General features: G+C 34.3%; 1 protein-coding gene across 1 annotated transcript in view; it reads right to left on the reverse strand.

Annotated features, from left to right (window-relative positions):
* Positions 1-15,388: 15,388 nt before the first annotated feature.
* The window catches only part of LOC121244805 (ankyrin repeat-containing protein At5g02620-like), a 44,217-nt gene continuing 42,388 nt past the window's right edge, over positions 15,389-17,217 (reverse strand). The window contains exons 4-5 of the mRNA XM_041143013.1: positions 16,021-16,469; positions 15,389-15,898 (exon numbers count right to left, since the gene is read on the reverse strand). Of these exons, the coding sequence (XP_040998947.1) occupies positions 15,389-15,898; positions 16,021-16,469 (959 nt within the window). The remainder of the gene's footprint in view (positions 15,899-16,020; positions 16,470-17,217) is intronic.

The following is a 17,217-nucleotide window of genomic DNA, read 5'->3' on the forward strand; positions in this document are numbered from 1 at the left end:
TCTATGTCAACCTCTAGTTTTTTAAGTCTTCTATTTTTTTTCCCCTTAAAAGATAGCCATTTGGGGAAAGGTGTACTGTGCATGCATGGGACGGTGACACATTAGGTTTTAAATAATATATATATATATATATATAAAATAAAATTTATAAGGTCAATGCCTCTTGAAGTGTGGACCCACAAAATAAGCATAAGCATAAGCATTTTAGATGTCGATGCTGGTGATCATTAATTATTCAGGTAGTTAAGTGCATTAATTAATTCTTGGATTTAAAAGAACCCCATAAAAAGAAGTGGAAATAGCTATCTAGCTGCAGTTAAAAACTGTTTCAAAACATTTTTGTACGATGTTACAACATCCCCAAAACAAAGAAACATGCATGCAGTTCTTGATCAGATCTAACACATAGTTATTAACATAATTACTATATCTATACCTTGTTTGACTTTCCAAAATCTTATTTTACTTGTAACTCAATTAATCTCTGCCGACTGCTGACAACATACGTACTTACATTATATATCTTGTAACCCCAGTATGTACCGGCCGGCCACCTCTGATGACTTCGACACATGGAAATGCTTTTCATCACAAAGAGTTGCATTATATATTAAACTAATCATGTGCTGATTTGTAGGCATGGTTTGAGGATTAAGGAAGGGCAAAGGTGAAGTCTTTGATAAACAAAATGCTAATTAACCAATCAAGCAAGTTTCTAATGATCTAATGCATGCATAGTCAGTCAACTTAGCGTTGCATTAATATCAGCTTAGATTTCAACAGTTTTTTTTTTTTTAAATTCTTTTGTAAAGGAAAAAATGATCTGTATTTAAACCAGCTAGATATATGTATAATTGTATATATGTTTTGTATGTGCAGTACTTCTTGTCTCGCTGGCCATCTGATTTTATTCGGGTTGTCTGAATGTTAGGGCGCAGAAATGAAGAAACAAGCTGCTAATACTGGCCGTCTGATCAAGAACTTGTTTGTAAAAAATCAACGAATTTCTTTCGCTGTTTTACTTGGAGTACCTCCATATTTGAATTAGCTAGCTTGCATGCATTAGTCGAGGGCTGCATGCATGGATCCTATTATATATATAATACATGACTTACATCATCATGTGGTGTATGTTGTGCCACGTTGCATGCCTCAGATCCATCGATCATTGGAATAATTAATGCTCTTTAATTATTTTGATCTCCAACATATATAGCAGTTTTGAGGCGATTTCATAACTTTTTGCGACGATATGTATCGCTGTAATTGACTTTTCTCAACTATTAAAGGATAAACAAAAAGGCTATTTCTATTGATTTTTGTGATATTTGCGACGGACAAAGATTACAGGAAATAATAATTTTTTGCGACGATTTTTATATATCGTTGAAATTGATTAGAAAAGGCATTTTAATTTCGTCAAACATGCAGTGAATTAAAAATAACCAAAAATGATTAAATGCAGCAATTATAAAGAGTATTTATGAGCGCTGAAAAATGCCTGGTTTCTTGTAGTTTAATCATATAGGACATCAATCATTAAATTCATGCATAGTTTAAAAAAAAAAGAAGAAGCTAGAATTTAATAATGTTGAGGCATATGATGGGCAAAATAACAACAACAGAACATAAGTTAATTTGATAACTATAATTACAGCTATTTTGCACCAATTAATGGGTGCATGGAGTACTGATCAAGGAAGAAATGAAGAACAGAAATAAAAAAAGGGGAAAAATTAAAATTTTAGCCCCATGATTAATTACCTCCTAATTAATTTGGTTTGAGCGGCCAGCTTTAAGAATTGTTTTTTCCTATTTGGTTAGTATTTCTGTCAATTAATACCACTGATCAAAATGAAAACACACGACATTGTAATGTGGAGATTTAGTTCTTTTTTATTTTTGAAAAATAATTATAAAATAGTGAAATTAAAATCTTAAATGTAATCAGAAATATAATTTTAAAAATCAAACATGCACGTGGCAGGCCGGTTTGCCATCAATGATGTAGACGAGTATATTATTAATGGATCTGTAGACAACATTGGCCGACTAATGACAATTATATTGAAAGAAAATGTTGGTGGTTAATTTAATTATATATTATAAGAAAGTCAAGAGAATTAAGCAGCTTTTCTATTCTTTTATTTATTTTTTGGTACAACCGTTGAATGCACGCGGAAGATACCATGCAAAACCAAACCATATATAGCGAACTATAAGTTTCTGTGTTTCAATTACAATATTTAAATTTTAACTTAATTAAATACACTTTTCATCATAAAATGATCAAATAATTGTTTATATTTTGTACGTACCCGAAAATATCAAAACCAAGATATGCAATTTAATTTCATCCTAACTTAATTATAACACATCATGATGATCTATTTTTTGTTGTTTTAATGGATGTATTAGATGATGGATATATATAACATGTCAATTTTAATAATTTCAGGTGTGAAGTGTAAAACAATCGCTAGTTAAGGTGAAACATCTTAATATTCACAAATATTCCATATTTTTCCTAAATAATTTTGTATGGTAAGGTGTGTTTATCAAGACACATGATGACTTAATTATAACAATAAATTGTGGACCCACAAGCAAAATTCTTGGCTGAAATGCCATGTGACAAACAAGCACATGGAATGAATCTTTAATGGTTTTTTTTTTTAAATAACATTTCAACCCTTAGACCATAATATATAATAATGTTTATAAATTATATATATAATGTAAGGTACATGATAAAAAAAATACCCGATATTCGAGGTAACTTCCTTTAACTAACAACAAATAGAATAACTATATAGCTGCTAAAACTATATATCATTATTAATTGTTTTTGTTAAAGACCGAACCCCGAGATTAAATTTCGGCGTGGGAAATGGTACGTTTTCAAGGAAAGAGATGCATCGTCCTTAATTGTTATTATGACTATAGTGACTTGCAGGCAGCTATGGATCGAAGGAGTCTTATCTGCATGCAGATACATTCCCCCATGACACTGTCGATCCCTGAATCACAGCTTATAATTAAGTACTGATGCCTTTGAAAAATGTGATCAGATTGTATAATAATAATATTATGATGCATAATATAATATAAATATATAGTTTTAATATAAGTGATTCTCTTCCTTACGTCCAAAGGACTCTCTCTGCCTCTCTCATGTCTCCTTTTCTCTCACCGTCAAACACATGTTGCTGAGAAATTGCCTCTCAGAAGGTATATATTCATGTGGGTGACAATGAATTCAGGGGTCTAGGTTGCCTGTACATAGATTTTTTGGTTAACTTTTGGTCTTTGTCATTCACTATTTACTCATTATTTTTCTTTTTAAAAAACACTAATATTCTCATATATATATATATATAAAAGCTAAAAAATGGATACTCATATTCACACCGGCCAATAGAAATACAACATGTATGAGGTGTATTTGTTTTATAATGAACCACACCTTATTGAATCAACTTTGAGACTTTCCCTCTTCTCTCCCGATTCTCCTCTCCTGATTCTCTCTCTCCCCTTTCGGTTCTGCTCTTCCTATCCCTTCCCGGTTCTTCTTTTTCTCCTCTCCCGTTTTCCCTTTCTCTCTTTTCTCCCCGTGCCCTATGCTCTTTCTCCTCTCTATCGAGTGCTTTGAAACGAACCGAATCAACGAACCGACTGTAAGTTTGTTTTGTTTATTATGCAATCTGGATTTAGGGTCAATTTATTTAAGTTATTTGGATTAGAAAATTATTATATGATGTGTATTTTCCATGGTTTCTTCCATGGTAATTAGGTTTCTCCCATGGTTTCTATGTGCATGTCATTAAATTTAAATTCTCAAGAACTTGTACAATCAATAAACTTGAGAGATTTGGCCACAATTATTGAACTGTGTATTTTCCATGGTTTCTTCCATGCAATTATAAACTTGATTATATGTTGTGTATTTTGAAGCCTTATGATCCTTAGTGAAGTAGAAAATAATTGTTTATAGATGAGCCTCAACATGAGGTAATAAATATAACTGTGCGTGTGTAAGTAGGTATATATATATATATATATATATATATATAACTTACCTTGCTACAGTTACGATTACACCAAGTGCTACAAGAAAGCATCCAAGAAGTTGGTTTTCTCTAGTGTTTTATCTTCTAAGAAAAATAATTGACAGAAGAATTTGCCACACAAGAAAAGTCTGCAAAATAATTGCAGGATATCAATTATTCAAGTTCAATATTACCTTCCAAATAAGAAAAGTTGTTGGCTGATCTTAAGTAAGCATGAACTTGTGGGCATATAATACTAGATATGTGTAGACAAATGTAGGACCAGAACAAAATCATTATCAGATATAATATTTTCATATAGTGCCTCAAAACTCACAGATTGGTTATGGGTTATGCCAGAGAAATAGTTTTGCCACAGGACTGAATGGATACAAGGTTCCTGATACGACCTGGTAGCATATAACAAGTTATATAACATTTATATAATGCATCACATTAGTGCAAGTATTAACTTAATCAATTTGTACAATTTCAAAATATGCATATGCACTTCTATTTTCATTCTTAGTTTAATATTTTCCTTAATCAATATGCAAATGATCCATTCATTTCTGGTCAAGCAAAATGAATTGGTTGGATCGAACAATATGTTTCCAACAACAATATTAACAAAGCACTACCAAAATAAAATTTAGTAATTATTCAACTTGGAATTAAAAAATAGAAAAATAAAGAAGTTATTAAAAATGCCTCTTACCTGAGACAAAATTGGGATCGATGCTCCAAAAAGAATAGTTTCTAAAATGTTGTTGCATTAGATTGGGTTTTTTTGTTGTTGTTGCATTAGCATGGGCCAATGGTTTATAAAATGTTGTTGCACTAGGTTGTATTTTTTTGCTACTGCTTGGTTGTTTCTTTTGCAATGATAGACTATTTTGGGGCTGCAATGATAAACTTTTTTTTTTCTACTCTGGGAAGGGGTGGGAAAGGACCTGGGTTGTATTTTTTGCTACTGCATGTAATGAATGGTTGATATAACTGATTCGATTGTATTCTTTGCAGCAATATGGAAAGTAGTGGAGGAGAAACTATATCTACTATACAGCCTATGATGAAGTGATCTCTGGACGAAGACCACTATGTTATTGTGGTATTCCCTCCAAACTGCAAACGTCAGGTAACATAAAAAGTTTTGGTCGGCGGTTTCTGAATTGTCCATATTATAAGGTTAAAAAACAGTGTGAATTTTTCGAATGTGTTGATCGTGAAATGGAGCAATCGGATTATTGTAAGCGAACCTTGAAACTAGCACAACAAAGAAATGAAAGGATAGCAGCTGAACAAGAATAGAACACGCAAAATTTCACTCAATGAAGAAGAAGTACAAAAGTGCATTGATTGCATTTTGGGTTTTATTTGTTGCGTTATTAGTTAGTCTAAACTCTTTTAAAGTCAATGATAATGTAAATCATTTAATGCTACATTAAGATGGATATGTGGCTTATCAAGTTGTATTTATTTTTGAATCAATTGCATTCAAGTTGTATTTGTAAAAGACTATTTTTTTTACCGTTGGCTATTGATGTATATATCTTGGGTTGTTGTAGACTATTCAAGTTGTATTTGTAAAAGATTATTTTTTGTGTATATATCCTAGTGTTCCAGCATCTATCACTATCTACAACTATAAGTGAGATGAGAATCATAGTTTCATCTAGTTATGCTTGAACTTTCAGTACATTGTACACATCTCTTGAACTCAAACACATTAACAAAATATTAATCAGACACATTAGCAAAACATTGGATTTGAACTCAAGCTGTGACATGTTAACAAAACATTGGATTTCAGTTCCTGTGACAAACTTTCACATACCACTAGAAGTCTATCTCACAGCCAACTAATCCAACCAACCAAAACTTACAAGTTTAAACAAAAATATCACAAACAAACTGAATGTTCCAATTCTAATGGCTACAAAAGTTTGTGTTCTATTTTCCCATATTGATAAACTGAAAGTTCCAAAATCCTAATGCTAATGATCTTGTGACTATGGGTGAAAATCGAAGGTATCAGTAAGGTTTTGGTCGGTACAAAACCAAAACTGCACCGATACCTTGAAATGGTGTAAATCTCGACCGAAACCAGTAGGTGAAGGGGCTTATGGAAACATTATGCGCCAGTTGTGCAGCAGCTAATTCTAGACATGAAGTTTTTGGATGTGAGTAAATTTATTCTTGATAAAGGAACAAAGTCAAACTTTACTATGTTTTTTCTCATAATTTGGGGCTTGTGATCTAGACAAAATAAGATGCAAAGGGAACATATATTGCTTCAGCCCGAGCAGGTTATAAACTATTCTTTGTCTCTGCATAAAACTTTTACTGATCTAAAAAGCTCCTCATAAACTCATATTGCTAAAAGAATATGCTGTTGGAATCCTCCACCAAGAGGTTTTCTAAAATTGAATGTTAATGGAGCCCTGTTTTCAGAGTTGAGAAAGGTTGGGGTGGGTGTGGTACTTCAAGATGACAAAGGTAAACTAGTGATGGCTACAAGCAAGATTGAAAATGAGGTAGAGAATCCAATTACCATTGAACTGTTGGCTTTACTACAAGGCTTACAACTGAGTGTCCATTTGGAATTTTCAAAACTAGTTGTTTGAGAGTGATTGTATGCTGCTGATTCAAGAGTTAAAAGATGAGCAAGATTCTTTTTCAGCAGATGATAATCTTATTAAGGAAGCAAAGAGCTTGCTACAATATTTTGAGGAGGTCAAAATCCAACATGTGCATCGCATGGGGAATGAGGTAGCACATAGATTAGCTCATTATGCTTGGAATGTTGATAATATTTCTATGTGTGGGAGCATGTTCCTAATTTTGTTGATCATTCTCTTTGAATTGATCAAAGCAATATGTTTTGAGGTTTTTATGAATGAATGAATGTTTGGTTATAAAAAAAAAATATATATATAATTTGGATTCCCTTGGTCCCTTTGAGTTGTAAATCGAGTCCCATTTCCTAAATCTACCATTTTTTAATAATATTAAGCATATCAAATCCTATAATAATTGGTAGAAAATAATATATATATATATATATATATATATATAAAATAGAAAAGGAGATAGAGATGAGAGAATGGGGCAGATAGACTTGAGGCAATATCTTTATTCTTAATTGTTTTGAATGCAAAGCATTGGTATTTATTTATAAGAAAATTACATGGAGATGAGATAAAGTAAATATTTTCATCATAATAAAAAACAAATCGAGATAATAATCTAATCAAATTATTAATTTGATGTTTATATGTTTAATAACAACACCTAGAAGTGCAATCTAAACTATGGGACAATTTGTAATATCTCATAAACTAATAACTTTTATTATCAACATATGACCTATTTATAACAAGGTCCAATATCATCCCACACGCCAAATTAAAATCAAACTAACAGATTAATAGGTTAGGATATGGGATTAACATTACAAATTAATATACACGAATGTGTTAATTTATATATACCACATAACAATCTAGATCTTAGGATCATAAACATTAAAATGAATCGATCTCAAAGGAGAGTGTTGATTGCAAAATTTGTATGTTGGGGGCTATATTAATCCCATATATAGTTTAGGGCCAATATATAATATATGGTACTGTTGCATGACGTGACATTAAATGATTGGAAACTATTTATTATAATTAACTTGTGAACCTTGTTGTATCAAAATCACCTAAAATCACACCCAAACACAAGATAGAGACAATATGTAAGTGGTTCGGCAATTTGCCTACGTCCACTGTAGTAGAAACAGTAGATTTCAAAGTGTTTGTACAAAATATACAAACTCCAACAAGATTATCTCTATCTCTACAAATGGCCCTCTTCTATGTTCTACTCAGACATTATTTCGTTTACAAATGATCTCCTTTTATAGGAGAAGCCTCAGGAGACAAATAAACAATAAAAGTGGCTGTAAGAGACAAACTTGATATTTTGGAGACAACCTTGATATTTAGAGACAAACTAGATATTTGAAGTAGCTATATAAGACTGTTGAGGAGCTATTGTTCACATTTGGGTTGATATTTAACAATCACCCCCTCCACCCATGTGTGCCATATTAAGCTGTTATAAACTGTTGCTTCCTCCAAATGATTTCACTCCCATATTTAAAATACTCGTTATATTTGCCATGAGAGATTTCTGCTATCAAATGTGCCATAAGGCACCAACGCATCTGAAGGTGCTCAGCAGTGTGAGATATTGATCAATTCCAAACAGTGTTGGAATTTGATCCCTGTGACGACTTTCGTCAACATATATGTTGGATTGTCTTCAGTGCCAATCTTCTGAAGTAGAATGTCCCCTTCATCTAATATCTCACGTATGAAGTGAAAGTGGACATCTATATGCTTTGTTCGAGAATGATACACTTGATTCTTGGATAGATAAATTGCACTCTGACTGTCACAGTAAACGGTAGCCTCTTGCTGTTTAAAGCCCAAATATGTTACCAGTCCCTATAACAAAATTGCTTTTTTCACGGCTTCTGTCACAACCATGTATTCAGCCTCTGTTGAGGATAGTGCAATTGTAGATTGCAAAATAGATCGCCAACTAATTGGTCCTCCAGCCATAGTGAACACATATCCAGTTGTCGATCGTCGTTTGTCAATATCACCAGCATAGTTTGAGTCAACATATCCAGTTACTAGACTATCTTCACTCTTCTCAAACTTCAAACAAAGATCTACAGTCCCTAGAATGTACCGTAGAATCCATTTAGCCACATGCCAATGTGTCTTTCCAGGATTATGCATATATCGGCTGACAAAGCTGACGACTTGAGAGATATCAAGTCATGTACACACCATGACATACATTAAGCTTCCTACAACACTTGCATACGAGACATTTTCATAGTCCAGGTTTTCATCACTTTTAGGAGATTGCAATGCACTGAGTTTGAAATATGGGGCCATTGGAGTACTTACAGGTTTCATCTTCGAGTTCATGTTGAAATGTTGTAGTACTCTCTCAAGATACTGCTTTTGAGTAAGGTGAATTGTGCTTTTCACCATATATCTGTTAATCTCCATCCCTAATATTCTTCGTGCTTCTCCTAGATCTTTCATTTCAAACTCTTGACTCAATTGAGCTTTTAATTGATCTATCTCCACCTTGCTTTTACATGCAATCAACATGTCATCTACATATAAAAGCAAATATATGAAAGATCCATCTGCAAGTTGTTTGAAATACACACAGTGATCATATTGGCAACGAGTCTATTTCAAGTCAATCATGAAGCGGTCGAAACGTTTGTACCACTGCCGAGGTGACTGCTTCAAACTATAGAGCGATTTCTTCAGATTGCAAACTAATTTTTCTTTACCAGCTTCTTTAAAACATTCCGGTTGAGACATATAAATCTCTTCCTCCAGATTACCATGTAAGAAAGCCGTCTTCACGTCAAGCTGGGCTAACTCAAGATCATATTGTGCAACCAAAGCTAGCAATATTCGAATGGATGAATGTTTAACAACAGGAGAGAATACCTCACTATAGTCAATTCCCTTTGTCTGAGCGTAGCCCTTGGCTACCAATCTAGCTTTGAATTGCACCCTACCTTTAGTAGCTTGATTATCTTTCTGATTGAAAACTCACTTATAATCAATTGACTTCTTTCCATTTGGAAGCGACATAAGCTCCCATGTCTGGTTCTTATGAAGAGACTGCATCTCCTCGTTCATTGCACTTTTCCATGCAGTCTGTTGACTAGACTGTATAGCTTTTTTGTAAGTGGTTGGGATCTGATCTCCTTCAGCTGGAAGTGCATACGTCACAAAGTCTGCATAACGTGCTGGTAAACATGTCTCTCTTCTCGGCTTATTTGTTGCAATTGATTTAGGTTGGTTGGGAGATATCGTGTCTGGACTATCAACTTCAAGTTGTCCATGCTCTTCATTAGCGACTCCTGATTCTTTTGGCGTAATAAACTTCACCTTCTGTGACTCACAATGTACTTTGCTATCATGGCTGCCTTCATAGGAGTCTTTATGCTCATGTGACTTGAGCATCTCAGACTCGTTGAATGTAACATCTCTACTGATTATTACCTTTTTTGACTTTATGCACTAGAGTCTATACCATTTTACACCAGTACTAAAGCCTAAGAATTTTATTTTCTTAGCTCTAGGATCAAGCTTACTTTCTTTAGCATGATAGTAAGCTGGACATCAAAAAATGTGTAAAAAGTCATAATCAGTAGCATGTGCACATTTCCATATTTCAATGGGTGCCTTCTCGCCATTGGCAGCTGCGGGTAATCGGTTGATGAGGTGACAAGCATACGTCACAGCTTCAGCCCAAAATTGTTTACTGAATCCAGCATCTAGTAACATACACCATACTTTCTCTAATAAAGTACGATTCATCCGTTCTGTCACACCGTTTTATTGCGGTATTCCTCGTACAGTGAAGTGTCTAACAATTCCCTCTTTCCGGCATACTTCCATGAATGGGTCTAGAGTGTACTCACCTCCATTATCTGATTTGAGCCGCTTGATCTTCCTGCTTGTTTGAGTCTCGATCATCTTCTTCCAATTAAGGAAAATCTTCAACACTTCATCTTTATGCTTCATCGTGTACACATACCTATACACGACGAGAATAATCATCAACAAATGTTAAAAACTAATGTTTACTCTCAAAGATGCATTCTTGGTAGGTCCCCAAACATCAGAATGTACATAGTCAAGTATTCCTTGTGTACTATGGACTGCAATTCCAAACTTGATCTGCTTCTGCTTCCCTAATACACAGTTTTCATAGAAAAACAATTTACCAGTTTTGGCACCTTTGAGTAAGCCTTGCTTCACAAGTGTTTGCAAAGCTTTTTCTTCGGCGTGCCCCATACGTATGTGCCAAAGCTTGGTTGTGTCAGTATCAGTCTCATCTAGCTTCTCACAGGCTGTGGAAGCTCTTTCACTAACAGTACTTCCTTGCAAGAAGTACAGATTTCCTCGCCTTGAGCCCTTCATTGTCACCTGAATTCCCATTACCACATTAAGAATTCCATCTTCTATGGTGATTCTGAATCCCTTTGAATCCAGAGTCCCAAGTGAGATAAGATTCTTCCACAAGTCTGGAACGTATCTAACTTCTGTCAATGTCTTGACAGTTCCATCATGCAGCTTCAGCCGGATGCTACCTATTCCCTGAGTCTTACAAGCATTATTGTTGTCCATAAGTACTGCTCCATCAATCTTTGTGAAGTCAGTAAACCAGTCCTGATTGGGACACATGTGATAGGTACACCCGGAATCTATTATCCATTCATCATAATGACAAATAAATGATAAACCTGTTAAGGTAAGATCTGCATCTTCATCTCTGTTGGTGACATTGGCTGTGGAGGGTTGGTTCTTCTGTTACCCCTTTAGATTGGGACAATCATTTTTTCAATGCCCTTTGTTGTGACAAAAAGCACATTCATCTTTGGCAAGTCTTCTACTGACTGATGAACCACGTGATGTGGCCCGTCTTCTCGATTGAGAATCTTTCTTCTTTCCTAGATACCTTGACTTCGGTCTCCCTCTTACTGTAAATGCTTCATTTGATGTATTTAGCTGTACCTCTTTATCTTTTCTGCGGTACTTATTATTTATCAAAACACTAGATACATCGTTAAAATTAATCTTTTCCTTCCTATACAAAAGTGTGGTAATAATCAAATGTTCATACGTATCAGGTAAGGAATTTAATAAAAGTAAAGCCTTATCTTCATCTTGGATTTCAACATCTAAGTTTTGCAAATCAGCAAGTATCTGATTGAAACTATTGAAATGTTCGAACATAGACATATCTTCTCAAAATTGGAATCTAAAGAGTTTCTTCTTCAAATACAAACGACTCTCAATACTTTTTGTCAAGTATTTTTCTTCCAATTTCCGCCAAAGTTCACTTGCTTTTGTCTCTCTTAAGACAAAATACTTCTGATCTTTGGCAAGACACAAACGGATTGTACCACAACCTTGTTGGTTAAGCTTGTCCCAATCCCTCTTCGTCATGTCCTCTGATTTTTCTTCCAGCGTAATATCCAACTCTTGTTGGATCAAAACGTCCACGACTTCACATTGCCACATACCAAAGTTATTAGTTCTATTGAACTTCTCAATTTTAAATTTGGCATTTGAAACCATGGATCTACACCCAGAGCTACTAGCATTTCCAGAGCTCCTATCACCTGCAATTTCTCATTCTGATTCCATCTAAAAAATTACTTATCTCTAGAAAATGAATTTCAAAATTTCAACCGAATGGATGAGTCCGGAATGATCCAAATAGTTGGAAAGCACTATTGGATCGTTGAAATCGGACTCCGAATGGCTTAGAACAAGCCCAAAACAGATCTGAAATTTTGAACGGTCCAGATCGAATAGGAATAGAAGGCGGAGCGCGTGGCGAGAGTGTGGGAGCGTGGGCGCGTTTGTCTCACATGTCATCTTCCTCTGGAGCGCGTGGGCTAGCGTGAGCATGTGTGTATCACGCATCTTCAACCTCTAGATGACCGTTGGCGCGTGAATCGCACCTTCCGACTTTCTAGGAGCGCGTGTGAGCTCCTCTGACGTCGGTTTTCGATGCCGTTTGTGGCAACGTGTTCCTCTTGTTGAGATGAACCTCCTGGTGTGGTCAAAAGTTGATTTGGATCAACTTAAATTTTCTGGGTAGCGTAAAACCGAATCTCTGATACCAATTGTTGTATCAAAACTATCCAAAATCACACCCAAACACAAGACAGAGACAACATGTAAGTGGTTCGGCAATTTGTCTACGTCCACTGTAGCAGAAACAATAGGTTTCAAAGTGTTTGTACAAAATATACAAACTCCAATAAGATTATTTCTATCTCTACAAATGGCCCTCTTTTATGTCCCACTTAGATATTATTTCGTTTACAAATGATCTTCTTTTACAGGAGATGTCTCAGGAGACAAACAAACAATAAAAGTGGCTGTAAGAGATAAACTTGATATTTTGGAGACAACCTTGATATTTAGAGACAAACAAGATATTTGAAGTAGCTATCTAAGACTGTTGAGGAGCTACTGTTCACACTTGGGTTGATATTTAACAAACATATCATTTATAAATGCTACATCATGAGATAATGAGAGAATAATGAAAAAAGAAAATAATGAATAGATTTTTTTCATATATAAATATAAAGTTCCATATTTTTTATCATCTCGCCATAAGATCAGATTGGGATAAGAGCGTATTAATTACTTAATTATAAATTCAACATGCCCTAGTTTTGCAGCTTCAGCAAGTATTTGCATGCATTGATATTTGGGCCATTGGCGAACCATGGACATTCATGATGACAAGAAGTTCTCGCGCGTCTCCAAAATACTCTTTCAAGAGGCGACAAACTAATTGATGGGCTAACGCTTTGTTGATCTTGAACCCTTTGAAGCCGAGGATTGAGAGAAAATCATGTGTTAAAAGAAAAGCTGTCATTGATTAATTAACAATGGTTTGACGTTAGGCATGTTACAAGAGCTAGAATTAAAATTTAAGCCAATGTTACGGTTCATTGTTTAGCCAAGATTATATAAATATTATATTGATGTTGATTCTAAAAAGATTATATATTGGGCTCAACATGATATATATTAGAATATATATAATTGAAATAATTTATAAATCAACATTTTCTAATAAGTTTAATCTTTTGGTATCAGAGCAAGATTTTGAATTTGAAACTCATTCTACGTACACTTTTTACCATTTAAATATTCTAGCTAGCTACGTGTTTAATTGACCCACATATTAAAGAAAAGTCTGGTCTACATGCTAAGTGTGTTAGGATACAATTTAAAATTACCCCGCTTATTATAAAAGAAAAAGTATAACCCTACATATGAGAGGTGTTAGAATATAATTTAAAAAGTCAAATTACCCCTACCAAACTTCTCATTATAAGTTTCCATATTTTCACCAATATGCTTCTTAGTATGGTTGCTCGGACTCGTATTATATGGTATTGGTATTGATTTAATTGCAATTAACTGTTAGCTCTTGATAATGGATCAAGAGTGTAGGCAAAATTAATAAGTGGTTGAGGTATGAAGCTGTTTAGGTGTTTCTATGATGATTAGTGAAAGTCATGACTACCTATTTTATATATATATATTTTATCATTTCTATTTTAAATGGAGGATAGGGGCCGGTATAAACGTGTCCAGTTCAAACACGCGGGAGCAGTGGGTGGTCAAGTTTTTTTTGTTCTTTAGCTTTTATTTGAACATGAGTCGAGCTGATCACACTAGTTTTCATCGATGATCATATCGTTAACATCATTTAATAAACGAATCGAACTAAACTCGAGTTTGATCGAACTGATTTTGAACTGCCAGCACTGGTCAAGTAGTAATATTGAAACTTTATTTTTACAAAACGAAAATCATGTAGACGATGGACTTTTCAATTTTTACACATCTCTTCAATAATACATTACTGGATTTGAATTTATTTAAGTTTTTTATATGAATCTGGGCCGGGAGGTTTGAAATAAAATGGTAATAATATTTAATTAAAAAAATACTTTTTAAATAAAGATAAAATATTTGTTTAAGGTTCATTTCCCTTTACAAAAATGCCTTCAATTTGTTTTGTCATTGTGTCGAAGAACTTTTCCGGTATCCGGCAAATTTTCTTAGGCAGGGATTGTTTGATCATGTGAAGGGATCAAATATTGATTCTCCTGCTGTTAATACAGACGGATTTCTTTCATGATGTGACCGAATAAGATAATTATGATCATGAGGTCATAGAAAATTCATAATATTCAACAACATTTTTACATGTATATATAATATAGATTACTAGTGCTACATTCACAAAACAACTACACAAAATATATATAACGACAAACATCATAGAACTATCTTACAATAGAGTTTCGAGAGTCCTAATTAATAAAAAGTAGAAGCTTTCATATAATAATTATCACCAGCCCAGTACTCGTGGGTTTTAAAAAGTCAACATTATTCCAAGCTAATTCATGAAGATCATGATACTGAAGCCTTGATCATACTTTCGTCAAATTTCACACTGAGGACTTGCATGACTGGTTGTAGGACGTTTAAATCGGACCCCTTTTTTTCGGCCCGATCAGGAACCTGAGTTCTTTCATTATGTCCGGCTTGATTGTCATTCTTAATTTCTGTAGCAAGCTTTGCTGGCAGCTTGGATTGAAAAGCCTATTCTGAGACCGGAAAAGGAAACAATCTGAACAGAATGCTGAGCAGAATACATCAAACCAAAGGCTACGATGTAGGATAACAAACAAACTAATTGGAACAATCTGCAACAATTATTCGGATCGGAACACTTGTTTTGCTTTTAAAGACCAAAAAACAGGCTGCACTGAAGGCTATCAACATGCCTACTATTGAAATTAAAAGCATAGCGAGTCCTAATGCCAACCTAAGAGGTAATGATTTAAGGAAATCTTTTTCGGTGTAGCGTGACGTGAGAATTGTCAAGAAAACTAATATTGAAGGCGAAGAGAATAACATGGCTACCGCATCTGATACGAGAAATAACGTAAACCAGTTGCTTTCCAGAAAGATAGGAATGCCTGTTTCTTGATTGTCACAACCTGGTACTGTGAAGGCAGCTGGAAAAACCACAGTGGCAATCAGTGCTGCCACGACCATGCAAGAGTTTGCCGTGTTTTTCATCCACTCTTCACCATTCTTCTGTAGTTCTTCATGGGTCCTCGCAAATATATCTCTGGGTGTTTCTCCTTTTTTATTCGTGTCGTCTATAAGTGACTTCGGCACAATCTTTTCTATCTCCTACAATAACCTATTGCTTGTAAATTAAAACATACAGAAAAGGGAGACCATGCAATATATAAATGTTCGACGAGAAGAAAAGATGTTGACATGATATTTAATTAACACACGCACGTACGTACTTGAAACCACAACAACTCTCGTTGCATTTGAAGAGCTGCTCCTGATACGATATTCAGTCGATCTGTAGAGGGCAATTCTCCAGCTAAGTGCAGCATGGACTTATTCCCTTCGGCATACAAGCTCGCAAGGTTGTCCTTCAAAACACCTATCTCATATATTAAATTAAAAACACGCTCTTGTCGATGTTTAACAGCAACGTGAAATAAACTTCCATATTCTTCGTCAACTTGCCATATGAGATCGGGATAAGAGCGTATAAGTATAATTAGAAATTCAACGTTCCCTACTTTTGCAGCTTCAACAACTAGTTTCATCATATGCTGGTCATGACCAACCGCAGTTGGCGAGAAATATGTGTCGTCTTCGATTAGCCGTTTCCAAAGGCGGTCAACTAAGTGATGGGCTGATGCTTGCATCAAAGCTTTGTTGCAGAACCGACCACTGAAGCCTAGTTAGGAAGATCGTCTGGTTAAACAGAAATATAAATTCTATATGCCAAAAGAATATCATATCGTTTAGGATATATATTATAATTAGTTCTTATATTAATGGATCATTATTTCATTGCTTCAACGTCGTCATATACATTTTATTTTTCAATATATATGCTTCTTAATATTATAGCTCTATATATAGCGTGCATGGCTCCTATATATAAAATTGACATAGCTTAATTAATTTCTGATCATGAATTAATTATATATGCACATAAAATTGCAGTTAGTGACAAACAATTTACTTTAAGAGTCTCTGAGATTAACGTCTTCAAATTTAATTAGGTACTGGTTATTTGGACATGTTAGTTTGATGACTAGCCTAGTATCTTAAATACCAAATAGCACTAAAAAGAAGATTTATAAGTAGTTATTTATATATATAAAAAAAAAAAGCATTTATATGTAGTTAAAGAATTAATATGGCAAGAAATGTTATTTTAAGGCCTCTACACCACGTGCACACACTATCTATATGGTATAATTTTATTTATAAGATTTAAATTTTAAAATTTATTTTTCAAATCAAATTATTCAATATAGATTGTGTTGTAGAGACTAAGAATAGAGTTAATCATGATGGCCTGCTATCTACCTCCCAATGCCACGTGCAGGGGTATTATATATACAACTATATATGCGTGAACAACAAATTATGAGATAACTTCCTAGCTAATGGTAGCAGCAGTCTACCACAATGTA

This window comes from Juglans microcarpa x Juglans regia, chromosome 8S (genome assembly GCF_004785595.1).
Source record: "Juglans microcarpa x Juglans regia isolate MS1-56 chromosome 8S, Jm3101_v1.0, whole genome shotgun sequence".
NCBI lineage: Eukaryota > Viridiplantae > Streptophyta > Magnoliopsida > Fagales > Juglandaceae > Juglans > Juglans microcarpa x Juglans regia.